We start from the raw sequence: 15,082 nt of genomic DNA on the forward strand, positions 1-15,082 counted from the left end.
AGCTGTGGTATGGGTAGTTAGACCATAGGGAGGGGCCAGGTGAGCTCTACACTCCATAGCCATGACCTTGAGCTTGTCACTTCCCTCCTGACCCCCCCAAGGGAATCATTTCCTCATCTGCAAAATGGGGAAATACCTGCCTGCTAAGGCTGTAAATCTTTATGAAAATAGGTCACCCTGTCTTCCTTCGCACAGTGGCTAGTCAGTTTGAACCACTGACCTTTTGGTTAGCAGCCAGATGCCTTATCCACTACATCACCCCAAATTCTGATGAAACATCTACTATGTGCAGAGCTTACAGGTGATAGGGGCTTAAAATGGCAGTGCCAGGACCTTGAGCTCTAGTCCCAGCTCTGCCACTTACTGTGCACTGAATAAGAGATATAACCCCTCTGGGCCTCAGTTTCCTCATCCACAAAATGGGGATGATATTAGTTATCCCCTAAACCACATAGGACTGACTACTGGAAGGATAAAATGAGATGAGGACAGAAATGCCTAAGGCACTTGACTGCCAACCAGAAGGTTGGCAGTTCAAACCCACCAGCCACTCCTCAGAAGGAAGATGGGGCAATCTACTTCCATAGTGATACCACCTCGGAAACCCAAGGAGGGATCACTATGAGTTGGGTCCAACTCTATGGCACATAACAACAACAACAACAACAGGTATGATAAAGAATAGCCACCTGAAAGAGACCAGATTTGCTGGTCTGATAGAGCCTGGTGAAACCCCTGAGACTATGGCCCCTAGTTGCCCTTCAGGTCTGGAATTGAAACCACTCCTGTGGCTTCCAGCCAAACAAAAGACAGGCGTATGAGCTGAACATTTACATTAGGTAGATACACTCCTTGGAGAGAACAATCATGGGAGACTAGAAGGGCTGTGCATGCACAAGGAGACAGCTCAAAGGGCAGGAATATATGGTGGGAAGGACACAGGGAAAAGGTAACTATGGGGAGGAAGTAGGAGGGGAGCTGTTGCATTGTGGTAAATTGTAGTCAATGTCACGAGACAAAGTGTATGTGAACTGCTGCATGGAAAATGAATTTTCTCTGTAAACTTTTACCTAAATCACAATAAAAATTAAAAAAAGAAGAAGAAGAAGAAGAATGGCCACCTGCTATGCCAGCTTCGTTTTCTCAGTAGCCAGATGAAGGTCACTTCTCTCTTGAGGTGGTACCAGGCCAGCCTCCTCCCACCTGCTACAGTGAGGCTGGCATTGCCTCCTCTGGCCTGGCCTCAGTGGGTGCACCACTGTCGACAGGGGATCAAGTTTCCTGCGCTTGCCATGGCCCTCCCCTCCTGAGAAACACAGATCCCGCCCTTTCCAAAAGAAGTAGGGTGAGTGAGGGTCTTGCCTGCAGCCTGCCCTTTGACCCTGAGAACCAGAAGCTGAAAGAAGAGAAGTTTCCCATGGAAATGGACACACAGGGTGAAGCTCTGGCACCTGGGCCATTGTGCTGATAACAATGCCTGGCACAGAGTGGGGCCTTGATACCGACTCTGAGAGCCCTTTCTATCCTATTGTATTAGCACTGTCACCAGCCCTGCTCTGCTAGAGACTGAGCCAGCTCTTTAGGGCAGGGGCCAGGGTTTGGATTCTCTGATCTGCACATGAACCTAATCACTTACTTTTAGGCCTGCACTCTAGGATTCAGCTCTGGGTCCCAGCAGGGGGCAGGGAGGGGGGAGCGGCAAACTCACTGCCATTGGGGAGCTCTGGTGGTATAGTGCCTAAGGCAGTTGACTGCTAACCAGAAGGCTGGCAGTTCAAACCCACCAGCCACTCCTCGGAAGGAAGACAGGGCAATCTACTTCCGTAGTGATACCGCCTCAGAAACCCAAGGAGGTGTCACTATGAGTCGGATCCAGCTCCACGGCAGCACGTTGCGTTGCGTTGTTGCGTTGCACTGCCATTGAAACAGTGCAACACAACAAAGCAATGCACTGCCATTGAGTGGATTCTGACTCATAGCAACACCCACTGAGTTTCCAAAACTGTAAACCTTTATGGAAGCAGACTGCCTCATCATTCTTCCGTGGAGTGACTGGTGGGTTTGAACTAGCAACCTTTTGGTTAGCAGTCAAATTCCTTAACCACTACACCACCGGAGCTCCTTCTGGGACTCAGGAGGAGGTGGAATTTGGGCTGGGTTTTGGCAGAACTGGGGTAGATGGGGATGGGGGAAAGAGGCCATTCCATCGAGGAGCAAAGGCAAGAAGCTAGACTGGTTCTTAGTGTTTGCTCTGGGTGTAGTCTCAGGGGGCATAGGAGAGGGCTGGCCCCACAGGGAAGCCACCTGCCCCAGCGCACCGGCAGCTTTGGCTTTCAGCGGGTGAAATCAAAGTGAAAGAAATTGAGAGCCCAACCCACACCCACTGTGACCAGGCCTCCCTGGTCTGCTCTGGATCCATGTGTGGGGGCTGAGAGGGGTGCCACGGGGTCCCCAGGGAACAATCTTTCTTTCCATGGCTCTCTTTGTGCAAGAGACTTGGTGCCTGATCACGGACTCCCAGGGCCATGAAATGGGTCTGAGGTTCTGCCGGATGCCACTGACTGCCTCTGTCTTGCATCACCAGACCACAAACAGATGTGGCCCTAGGCTCTGTGGTTCAGAAAGTCGGGGGAAAGAAGCATACGCCCCTGTATGAGCTCTTCTGTCAGTAAGTCCTTCCTTCTAGCTAACCTAAGGCCCTGCTGCTGCTTCAGAGGAGTCATAAACTAGACGTTGGAACTGTATGGATGTGGGTGGGAGCTAGGTGGCACTGGACCCAAGACTTCGAGGGTCTTGGAGGCCTGGACCAGGATGAGGCAGTGAGTGCCCCTTACCATGGGGTGAAGAGGGGCTGAGGCTGGGAGGCCCGGGATAAAAGTTAGAGCCTCTTCCCTCCTTCTCTTTCTTCCACAAATGGGTATAAGCACCTACTATGTGCAGGGCTCTCCAGATGCTGAGGTATACATTTGGACAAAGCAGATGTGGAGGCTGTCCTCCACTTACAGTCTAGGGAGAGGCACACAAGTCTACAGACGACACACATCACACCAATAACCACTGTGATAAGAGCTAAGGGAGGGAGGTGAGATGCTGAGAGCCAGCCACTTTTGGACTAGTCTGGCCCATCTAGAGGATGCTGAAGCTGAGATCTGAAGGATAAGGATAACCAGCAGCTCCCGAGGTGAGGGCCCCAGGCACAGGGGAGATGGCTAACAGCTAACACAACAATATGCTTTTATGAACCAGGCAAGTGTTTTATGCTTATTAGCTCTTTAACACAGTAACCCATCTCACGGATGAGGAAACTGAGACAGAGAGAGGTGAAGTAACCTACTCAAAGGCATACAGCTGGAGAGAGTGGAAGCAGGACCTGAATCTAGGAAGCTCGGCTTGGAGCCCAGGCTGCTCCACTCCGTACCTCTGACAGGTGGGGCTTAACTCTTTCAGGGAACTCAGAACACCTATTCCTCACCTATTCCTGAGGTACTAGGCTCTGCTCAAAGCACTCTGCATGCTTTAATTTATTTTTATCCTAAAAACAATCCTAATAAGAGGCAGATATGCAGTGCCTAAGGCATTTGACTGCTAACCAGAAGGTTGGCGGTGCTAACCAGAAGGTTGGTGGCTCAAACCCACCAGCCACTCTGTGGATCTTTACTTCTGTAAAGATTTACCATCTCAGAAACCCAGTGGGGGTCACTATGACTCAGAATAGACTCAGTGGCAGTGGGTTTATTCTTAACATCACCCCCATTTTACAGAGAGACAAGCCAAAGCACAGAAAGGTCAAACAACCTGCCCAACGTCACACAGCCAGTTATTAGCAGAGCTGACTCGAGTCTGTGCTCTTAGACATGACAGTGTACAAATATAGGTTGGACTCAGGAAGGGAGGCAAGAGCTGGGGAATGCTACAAAGGCTGGGCCTTGCAAGCCACATGGGCCTCAGTGAAAAATCAGTGACCTGAGCTTAGTGGTAAGTCACTAAAGAGTTTTAAGCAGGAAAAAGCATGATCACATTTTTTAAAAAACTAAACTCATTGCTATCAAGTCAATTCCAACTCATAGCGACCCTATAGAGTCCAAGGCCACCATAGAGGTTCTGAGGCTGTAAATCTTTATGGAAGCAGACTGCCTCATGTTTCTCCTGCAGGTTGGCTGGTGGGTTCTAACTACAACCTTTTGGTTAGCAGCTGAGGGCTTTAACCACTGTGCTACCAGAGCTCCTTACGATCACATTTAGGTATTTTCAAAGCTTACCCTGGAAGTCTGGCAATGGATGTTGGGGATGGTTGCATACCGTGACTAACCTAATTGATGTCACTAAGTTGTACACATGGAAAACAATGAGTTTACAAATGTTGTGTTATACATGTTTTATCACAATAAGGGGGAAAGCATTTTACCCTAGCTGCCACATGGATGATGAATGGGGCAGAGCAAAGTGGGTGAGAGCAGTTGAGTTAGGAGCCTCCCGGAGCTCTGGTGGTATAGTGCCTAAGGCATCTGACTGCTAGCCAGAAGGCTGGCAGTTCAAACCCACCAGCCACTCCTTGAAAGGAAGATTGGCCAATCCACTTCCATAGAGAGATCACCTTGGAAACCCAAGGAGGGGTTACTATGAGTTGGAACCAACTTGATGGCAGTGAGTTTGGTTTTTTCTTTTTGCATTGGCTCAGAAGATCTGAGTGTAACTCGGGGGAGAGATGGAAAGAAGAGGACAAGTCTGCAGGAGGCTGAGAAGGGCCGGGAATGGGTATGGCTGGAGGCTGGTGCACTGACAGAGGAAGGGGTGCTGGAGAGGGTTAGACTTCCTGCTCAGGTGAAACATGTTGAGTTTGAGATACTTTCATGACATGCTGGAGATGAAGAGTAGCAGGCTTTGAGATGGGTCTGGAGCTTCAATGAGATAATGAACACACTCACTGCAGCCAGATCTGTCCATCCAGAGAACTGGCAGCTGGATAAGTAGCGAACTTCCCATCACTGAGGGTGTGCAAGCCTGAGTACCAGGGACACTGTGTGTGCATGTGTATGTTTGGGGGGGGGGGTCCAAGTGTAGCACATGACTTATGAACACCCTTGCTTCCAAAACTCTGATTCCATGGAGTGCGGAGAGGCTGGAAGTGGCAGGACCACTCTCTGATCTCCCATGACACCAAACCTGCCCCTACCTCCAGGAAATCTCAAGTGCCACCTCATGGGGAAGTAAAAGAGGGCAGTTCCTGGCAGATCCCCAGCTAATAATGTCTCTTTAACCAAGCCTCCTTTCTGCATCCCTGTCCCAGAGGTCACCCTTCTTGGTGTGCCCTACAGTCTCCTATAGAAAACCTCAAAGTGAGGGCTTTCATGGGGGCAGCTGCAGTTTGAAAGGTGACAGCAGGCGTAAGGACCCTCAGATGGCACAATCCCATGCTCTGTTAAGCCTTTCCAGGGAAGACGTGTCCTCTGGGGGCAGCAAGGCCTCTCTGCTTTAACTTAACGGCCTGACAAGATTAAGCCTACCTGGAGGGAGGGTAGATGGGCAGGGAAAGTATGTGGGGGTGGGGATGCTCAGAGAGAGGAGACTTAGGTAAAGCCAGTGGGGGAGGCGGGGGGGGGGGGGGGGGGGGGGAAGAAAGGGGCTAGCAAGCAGCAGAGGCCCAGCCCATGTAGATGCCAGCCTGGTATTCTGGGAAAATCCACAACAGTTTCCAGGACACTTGAAGGTGGTGCCACAGAGCAGTTTCTATTAACCATGGCAGTTTCCATCGCCAGCTGTAAGAGATCATTCAGCAGGTTAAAATGAATACTTTTGTATCTGAGAGCCTCCAAGGGTCAAGGCAGACTGTGTGATCTTGCTCTGCTGAATGTAGAAAGAGAAACTGAAAAAAAATGACTGACTATGTCATAGACAAATAACAACAACAACACGTCATAGACCAATTTGCAAGAAAGCAAGGAAGATGCAGTGATAATTTTCATGTAGTGACATAATGTGTTGAGTGCAAGACGAATGAGCCTGCCTTGCATTTTTGAGCTAGTATTATGGTAAGCTCTGGTAGCATAGTGCCTAAGGCATTTGACTGCTAACCAGAAGGCTGGTGGTTCAAATCCACCAGCCACTCCTTGGAAGGAAGATTGGGCAATCTACTTCAGTAGAGGTACCACCTCAGAAACCCAAGGAGGGGGTCTCACTATGAGTTGAACCTACTCCATGGCAGTGAGTTTTATTATTATTATTATTATTATTATTATGGTAAAGTTATCTAAAAGACAGGTGAAAGATGTTTAGATGGGGACACAATTTCAATGTTTGCCAGAGATGCCATTTTCCTTAGATACGTTTCTTCAAGAGCTCAGTGTCCCCCCTCAAAGGCTGTGCCCAGCCTCTCAGGCAGGCAGTTCCATCCCTTTGTGCTTAGCTGGCCCTTGCCCTTCGAAGGTCCAGAGCAGTCCCTGCTGCCAGCAGCCTTGCATCTGCCCTTTCAGTCACAGAACTCTTCCCTCCAGGGAGCCCCCCACCCCCACCCCCAGGGCCTGCAGCAGAGCCATCCGGATGGGAGTAGGGGGAAGTTTCAGCGTGGTGGCCCAATGAAGCCCAAGAGAGCCACAACTCTGGTCCACCCCAACCCTCCCTGCCTCTCCCCAGGCCTGGGCCTCAGTTTCCCTTGAAGGAACTGTTTATTTCCTCCTCATCATGCAGCTTCTGGAAGGGGCAGAACTCAGCCAAAAGAGGTGGGAGGAGGACTCATGAGGCTTCTCCTGAACCTTCCTTTTCTCCTGCCTGGCCAACCCCCCCCCACACACACACACACACCGCACTGACTTGCTGAGTGCAGGAAGGACTTTTATGCACAGTTCACTGTGACTCTCATTCCTGCCACCATCAGCCCCTCCATCTGCTGGGGCCCCAGGCCAGGGGATCAGGATTAAATTGTAAGGGATGCTCCAGGCGCTGTGGCACAGATCAGTTTCCTCCCTCTCGTTCTCAGGGATCAGGAGCACCAACTGAACAGCACGATCACCCACAGGGACTTGTCAGACACTCCCCTGTCAGACCTACCTACAGCAATTCATATTCAGGGGATTGGGGAGGGCTGGTCCCTTGGTGATTTTTAAAAGCTTCCCAGGTGATTCTGATCCAAACAGCCCATTACCAGTCCAGGGGCAGGCTTTCAGGGCATGCAGACATGACATGATGAGAAGGAAGGGCACAGTAACTTTACAACTCAGTTACTTCAGGACTTTTACCTTATCTTGCTCCAAAAAGGGAATTCAGGTGACTGACATAGACAGACAGATACAGTGAAGCGGAAGAAGGGAAGAGAAAAGCAAGGGCGGCGTGATAAAATAGAACTGGGAATGAGACTTACATAAAAATCCTGCCCAAATGGCCATACGATACCATGGGTGATTAGTAATGTCTGTCATGGTCCTGTAATTTGTCATCTTTGAGCTAAAAATGTTTAGCACTGCCAGGAAATGCTAAAGCAAGTCAGAGCGTAGAGAAAGCCCACTTTGGGTTAGAGTGGTTTGGGCAGGCTTTTTAGAGGGCATTGCTACAAGCCTAGGAACCAGGGAAAAAGGCATCTTTCTAATACTCAAAACTATGAAACCATGCTTAAGACAGATGGTGGGGTTTTTTGTTTTGTTTTTGTTGTTTTCAGATGCTTTACTCTTTTCCCTATCACCTTCCTGTAAGAATCAGCTATTTAATGAGACCCGCTCCCCACCTGTCTGGTGTCTTGGTACTAGACAGTTTTAAGGCCTTTGTACACACTGTAAAGCTGTAACAACCCTCCCTGATTTTATCTACAGTAAATACTGCTCTGTAGGTGTAAAAATACACAAACACACACAAAGCAAAAACCAAGAAACTGTAACAAGGCAAATCTTACAATCAGGGTCATCAAATAGCTTTTCATTGTGAACACTAACTCTTACTACTGAGTAGTAGCTTCCTGTGTTGAAAAGGATTCAGAGATTATATGTAAACTCTATGGGGAAGCGTGCTGCCATTGATTAACAATGTCTGCTAAGGGTCCTGAATGGGGAGTGGAGCACATATGCCATATACTTGCACCACTGACCTGGTTAGTTGTCTGGAAAGCAGAAAGTATGGTGGAGGGAGATAAGCTGCTGGCGGCTGGCGTCCTATGTCTAATTCCTCTGAAATCAGGCTTTGGACCTGTGACATGAGGGGAGTAGACTCAAGGGCCTCTAAGCAGCCTCCTTTTCTTAACCTTCTAGGACTGCTCACCAGCTAGATACTTACTCACTGCATGAAAGCAGGAATGACTTTAGGACTGACACAAGGGAGTGCTGGCTATAGATGAGGTACCTGGATCTAGGAGGTCCAAGGCAGCTGGTATACATGGGTCATCATGAGTTGGAATCAACTGGTTTGGTTTTTGGGTTTTTTTTTTTTTGGTACATACTCTGTCACGTGAGACATTCTTATTCTAACTGTATTATTATTATTGGGGATGAGGGAATCTGCCTGGGGTCTCTCCGCATTTTAGCCTGGAAGCTTCAACCACTTCCTCTCCCCAGGAATTCCTGCAGGTAGAAAACACCCTCAACACCCAAAGGACTGAATCACAGATGGTGGGATGGAGGTACAGGGACATCAGTCTCTTCATCTGTAAAATGAGATAACGAGAGTGTCTGTCCCTCAGGGAAGTTGAGAGACGAAAGACCTATGCAGGCAACATGCATAGCACTGGGCCCCTCTCTGTACCCTGCAAAATGTGAGATATTCTTATTACAGTTGTTTTCATTATTATTAGGGATAACAGTAACCTGGAGTCCATGGATAGTACAAATGGTTAAGCACTCAACTACTAACTGAAAGGTTGACAGTTTGAACCCACTCAGAGGCACTTCGAAAGAAAGGCCTGGCAATGTGCTTTGAAAGATCACAGCCACTGAAAATTGTTCTGTGGAGCACAGTTCTACTCTGTACCCACAGAGTCACAATGAGTCAGGATCAACTGAATGGCAGCTGGTTCGGTTTTTTGTTTGGGATCTGTTGGCACCCCTCAAAATTCATCTTCAAGGTGGCTGTGGATGCCCTCCACTCCTCTTTGGGTCCACAGAATGGGTATGGCTATTTTAAATTCCACTCCCTTCTCTTTCACTCCACACCCATCCCCAGTCTGAGGTGACATCTGATTTCCTCCAGTTGGGACATTCCAATTCCTTTCTCCACAGCAAGCAACCCAAATAATAGGCAGCTGGAGCACTCATTAAGGATCCCAGACCAGGAGGAGACAGGCGCTGGTGGGGAAAGAGCTGGGGCCTGAGGCCTGGACACCACCCTCCTGCTCCCCATGAAGCCTGCTCCACCTGGCCCTGACCCACCCTCCCCAGTGGTTTGGTCCCCAGATCTGGGGCTTCTGCTTATCACTGCCTGGGCTCTCCTCATCCCAAGCCTTCTCTCCTAGTGGTCTCCTCAGCCTGGCCCGCTCTGCCAGCTCCGTCTTCTCCTGCCTTACAGATATACACTCTGCCTCTCACGCTGGGAGAGGGAACTTGCAGGTGGTCTGGGATTCTGCCCTCCAGGCCATGCACAGGTTATGGGTCTCACCAGGACTGCCCTTCCCCATTCCCCGCTTCCATCCTTCAGGGAATGGCTCAGGACTACCTACTCCAAGAATGAATGCCTGGCCCAGGCCCCTGGGAGCCCTCCCAAAGCATTTGTTTGATCCTGAGCACGGTCTTGGGTTGTGGCACTCTTTACTACCAAAGAGTACGTTTACCCATTCACCATCTGCTGAGGGTCTCACAGCAACCTTGAGAGGGAGGCAGGCAGAATTTGACAGAGGAGAAAGTTGAGATTCAAGGGGTGGTGTGGCTTGCCTAAAGCCACACGGCTGGACCGCTGGTCTTAGACTCCTAAGCTCACCAGTATCCTTCTGCCCCTTGAGGACAGGGATTCCCCTTGAAGACAGGGACTCACAGCACACCCATTTCCACAGAATCATTTTGTAGCAAATAGATTTCCCCCTCTCTTCTCTTTGCCTTTTTCCCTCCTCACCACAGATTTTCCACCTGCCCCAGGTCTCCCTTCTTTGCCTCCCCTATTCTCTCCTTTGCCTTTTGCTCAGAGATGGGAAGGCATACCTAGGAAAGGAAAGGCCTGAGGTGGGTACCCTGGGGACACCTTTGCAGGCCTCGAAGCTCTGTCCAACAGAACTTTCTGTAATGATGTGTATGTTCTATGCCTGTTCTGCCCAACATGGTAGCCACTGACATGGCTACTGAGCACTTAAAATGTACCTAGTGGGACTGAATTTTAAATTTTATTGAAATTATTTATGTTTAATTAACTTAAACAGTCCCATGTGCCTGTTGTTGTGTTTGCCATCGAGTCAGCCCCAACTCATAGCGACCTCTCCTTGGGTTTCTGAGGCGGTATCACTGCGGAAGTAGATTGCTCAACCTTCCTTCCGAGGAGTGGCTGGTGGGTTTGAACCGCCAGCCTTCTGGTTAGGAGTCAAATGCCTTAGACACTACGCCATCAGAGCTCCCACAATGCAGTCCTAGAGTGTCCTTCCCAGGATATGACTTAGGGCCACCCCCTATTCAGAGACCACAGATCCATCTCCTCCACCCACAGGGCAGGTCCCTCCCTCTGGTCCCAACTCCTTTTGCTGACACTAGGCCTCACCACTGCAGCCATTATTCTCTGTCCTGCTTCTACCCCCAGTCAAGGTCACAGTCGCCTCTGGCCCTGCAGTAGCCTCTTGTTCAGCTTCCCTGTTCTCCCTGAAGTATCTCATTCTAGGGATATAACTGCCTTCCTCAAAACCCTCCAGCGGTTCCTGACAGCTCTACATAGATCTAACTATCTCTAAGGTGCCTCTTGACTTGGGCTGCCCCTCTCTCTCCAGCTATATCTCCCATTACCACACCTACCCAGCTCTCCAGAGTCCCGGACATCCCTCAGTTCTCCAACACAACCCCCTCCCTCTGACTCCCAGAAGCTGTTCCCTTTTCCCCCTTATAGCAAGGTTCCTAAGTCTATCTCTTTTGCCTGGCAAACTCCTATGCACCCTTTAGGTCTTGGCTTGAAAAAAATCATTCCTCCAAGAAGCCTGCCATGATTGCTACTACCATCACTGCCACCACCAGACTATCTATGTTGCATGTACTACTTTCTCCAGGCCTGCCTCTACTTCCATTATTGTAGTATTTTTCAGAGGATATGGTCACTGGCCTGTTTTCTTCTCTGTGTCCCTATTTGCCTGTAAGTTCAGGAGAATGGAAGACTGTGTCCCATGATATCTGACCCACAACTGGCTGGGGACAAAGGAAGGTGGTAGGACAGTGGAAAGGTAATTGGGTATGGGATCAGGAGGCTTATATTCTAGCCCTGGATCTGCAATGAACTTGTCATGTACTCTGGGCAGCCTACTGGCCTTCTCTGGGTCTCAGTTTCCCCATCTGTAAAATGGAGGGTCAGTCTAGATGATCTCTGAGGTGACTTTCAGATCTGGCAGGGAAGAGTTCTAGACGTCAGTAGTGTAAAATGAAGCTGCAGTGTGGAGAGGTGGAATCAGCATGTCAGATCAAATGGTCAGCCCCAAGGCCCTGAGAGCATGTAACTTAGCACGGCTAAGTCTTAAGCAGAGGAAGCAAGGACTGGGAAATGGCTGGGGCAAGTAGCAGGAGGGTCTGGGGAGGGGGAGGGGTGAAGAGAGGAATTGAGCTAAATCCCCAGGGTCAGAAGCTCATCCCTCAAGAGCCAGATACCTGGTTGGATGCTACCACCCCCAACCCCTCTCCCACCCAGCCAGCCCCATAAGCAGTCTGAGCCTGCTGGGGAAGGCGGCTTATTCACAGTGCTAAGCCCAGAGGGTCCAAAGGCTGTGGGGCGCCTGACAGAGCCCTCTGGATTCCCTGGGGCCTGCAGGGCGTGGGAATGAGCTGACAGCAGTAGTCAGGGCTATGCCTGTATCACCAGTAAGCCTGCCCTCTGACCACCCTCCATCTCTGGCACTGTGATCTCCTGTCCATCACAGAACCCTAAAGAACTGCCTGGCAGAGGCACCTGACAGAAGACTTGCTGCTGGGCTTCAATACTTCCCACCACCACTGTTCTGCAGGCTCAGGGGGGCTAGGGGATTTTCTTCAGGTTGCACAGCTTCTAGAGTGAAGATAAAAACCTAGGCCCACTGGGATCCACCACCTCTAAGTAGGAGAACTTCCTCTCCCATTTCTTCCCCATGGACACCTTCCATGGCCTGTCTGTATCAGGACTTCTTCCCAGACCGTGACAGCCCTCAACTGCCAGCCTCCCTTTCCTCTGGGTCCTGCATCCCCTGTGCTGTTCAGATTCCCATGAGTAACCAGGCCTCACCCTTGCACTGACCAGCTTTTCCTCTGGTGGCACTAACAGGACTGCCTGTCCCTCCTTCCAAGGGAGGGTATAGTCTTGTTATGTATCCAAAGATGCCTGTGACACCCTAAGTGCTTACTAAAGGTTGGGGGGAAAAAAAAAAAACCCACACACCACTGCTGAGGAGTCCATTCTGACTCAAAGGACCCCTATACACAGAGTGAAACTGCCCCATAGGGTTTCCAAGGGTGTAAGTCTTTACAGAAGCAGACTGCCACATCTTTCTCCCATGGAGTGGCTCCAACTGCCAATTTTTTAATTGGCAACTGAGGGCTTTAACCACTGGGCCAAAAGAACTTCAAAAACTTAAGACAGTGGCTTTTATCAAGGGCATTTTGCAAACGGAAGAACGCTCAACATCCTTTCTTCTGCTCCCCCCACACAAAAAACATTAGAGACAAAATGTTGGAGACCATTCCAGGGGTCCCAGGACAGGAAACCTGGCTTAGAAACAACTGCCAGCAGAGCCAGGGAGACACACACCTGGGTCCTAGAGGCTTGGTACAGTAAGCAGGGGCTTGGACACCAACGACTCCCCCTCTGGCCCCCTAGGCCCTTGGATGATTGATTCTCTCACTCCTGCTTCCCAACAGAACGTGGCCATAAAAGTCAGGCAGCGCAGACCCCGGAGGGGAGGGGAGCGCGGAGGCCCAGCCGCCAGAATGCGGGGCACGCTTCCCGCCGCGTGGGCGCGCGGCGGTTCTCAAACCTCTAAGCCGGGCCTGAGAACGAGAAGTGCAGCTTGCCCGCCTCCGCGCGCCTCTGCGCGCCTTGCCTCCCTCCACCTGCCTGGCGCGCCCAGGGCACTTCCAGCGCTGGACGTGGGGACGCCTGCCGGGGACCGGAGCCACGGGGTCGCACACACGCCTCCAGGTCCTCCGGGTCCCTGGCAGGGTCACGTCCATCCCTGCCCCTCAGCTCTCCAGGAGACAACTGGCGCAAGCCCACAGCTCACCAGGCGACGCCGAGAGAGAGCGCCCACGGGCACCCGCTGGTCAAGAGTTTGGAGGCTGCGCGAGGGGGCGCCGCGGGGAGGGATACAAGCCAGCAACAAAGAGCACAGACCTCGTCCAGCAGTTGGTTGACTCGTCCCAAAATAGCCGTCTCCATTTGCTGCTCCCAGCTCTCGGCTTCCAGTCTCAGCACCCGGGCCTGCAGCTCGGTCGTCCGAAAGTGGGCGAGCAGACTGAGCGCCAGCGAGCAGAGGGCCAGCGCCAGCAGCCCGAAAGACCCCGGGCTCGGCAGCCTCGCGCAGCGCTCGTATGGAGCCGCCGCCAGCGCCTCGGTCTGGTTCGCGCCCAGCTCCCCAAGGCCGCAGGCACCCGCCGCGGCTGCCGCTTTGCGGGCGCGCTCGGCCACCATCCCCTCGCGTCTTGAGAACCAATAAATAAATAAATAGAATAAATAAAGGTGAGCCGCTGCCCAAAGGCGCGATCCTAATTGCGCGGCAGGGGAAAAGGGCTGTGTCGCTGGAAAACGTCCCTTTCCTTTGCTCCTGGCCCAAAGGATGCAGAAGTCAGCAGCTGGGGGGCAAAAGGTGAAAAGACACACCAGCAGTAATCGGGGTACACCAAGGTGAGAAAAAGCTTCTCCGAAAAACTTTTCAAGTTCGGTAAAAGTTGGGGGAATCTAGCCTGCTCTCTACTCTGCCTGGTCTTTCGCTTCAAGCACCCGCAGAGTTCTTGAGTTGGTTTCGCGCTGTCGGTCCTTCTTGGTGTCTCGCGACTCCCTGGCGAGCCAATTTCAGTCCCGGGGCGCAGGGGCGCACATGGATGGCCCCATGGGCAGAGATGGGTCGTGGCCGCTGCCTAGGAGCGCAAGGGCCGATTCCGGCGCCTCTGTAACTTGACACACTGGCCACGGCCGCACGGATCGGATGAGCAATCCGTGCTACTTCCCAAACTAATCTCTCCCGCCCCCCTCCTCCTCCTCCTCCACCTCCTGCAGGGCCGAGGGCCTAGATTTGTTTATTTATGCAAACTCGCTGGGGGGGGGGGCGTGGTGTGCACGCCCCTCGGCCCCAGCCTGCCGGCCCCTGGAGCCCCTCTCCCGCGCCCCCTGTCCCCTTTGAAGTGACACTGGGGTTATTTATAGGCAGGAAGGGAGTGTGGAGTGGAGCTGGGACTCGCACTTCTTCCCTCTCCTCGGATTCACACCGGGAGCCCATTTCGCTTTCCCCCAAGCCATGGGGCTGGGCACCGCCCCGTTTTCCGGCGAGTTGGCAAAGTCAGCTTAGGGGACCCTCTAGGGGCCCGCTGAGTTACTGTCAGGGCATGTGAATGGAGCTCCAAGTCCTGAGCAGGCCCATCTGAATCCATTGGGCCACCATGGCGCCTTCTCGGTCCTCTCATCCCCTCCCTCCCTGTGCGACTCCACTGTGAGGTCTGCTGGACCTTCAGTTCTGCAGCTGCCAGCGCCCACAGTGGCCTCGTCTCCTCCCGCCGCCACACCTTTACTCCTGTGTGGAGAGTCAGTGCTCCAGGGATCAATAGAATGGCAGAGCATCTGACTTTCAGAACCAAGACATAACACGATACTAAAAACTCAATGCTGACGACCCTTCCTTGGGTTTCCAATTTGGTATCACCGCAGAAATAGATTGCCCAATTGTTCCAGGGAGTGGCTGGTGGGTTTGAACCGCCAGCATTCTGGTTAGCAATCAAATGCCTTAGGCACTACACCACCAGAGCTCCTTAAC

The 15,082-nt window shown here is 51.7% G+C and overlaps 1 protein-coding gene across 1 annotated transcript in view; it reads right to left on the minus strand.

Annotated features, from left to right (window-relative positions):
* COL13A1 (collagen type XIII alpha 1 chain) overlaps nt 1-13,746 on the minus strand; it is a 187,365-nt gene extending 173,619 nt beyond the window's left edge. Inside the window, exon 1 of the mRNA XM_042780919.1 lies at nt 13,450-13,746. Coding sequence (XP_042636853.1) covers nt 13,450-13,746 — 297 coding nt within the window. The remainder of the gene's footprint in view (nt 1-13,449) is intronic.
* Nucleotides 13,747-15,082: the final 1,336 nt, after the last annotated feature.

This window comes from Orycteropus afer, unplaced genomic scaffold (assembly GCF_000298275.1).
Source record: "Orycteropus afer afer isolate SDZICR_OR568_19922 unplaced genomic scaffold, OryAfe1.0 scaffold00070, whole genome shotgun sequence".
Classification (NCBI taxonomy): domain Eukaryota; kingdom Metazoa; phylum Chordata; class Mammalia; order Tubulidentata; family Orycteropodidae; genus Orycteropus; species Orycteropus afer.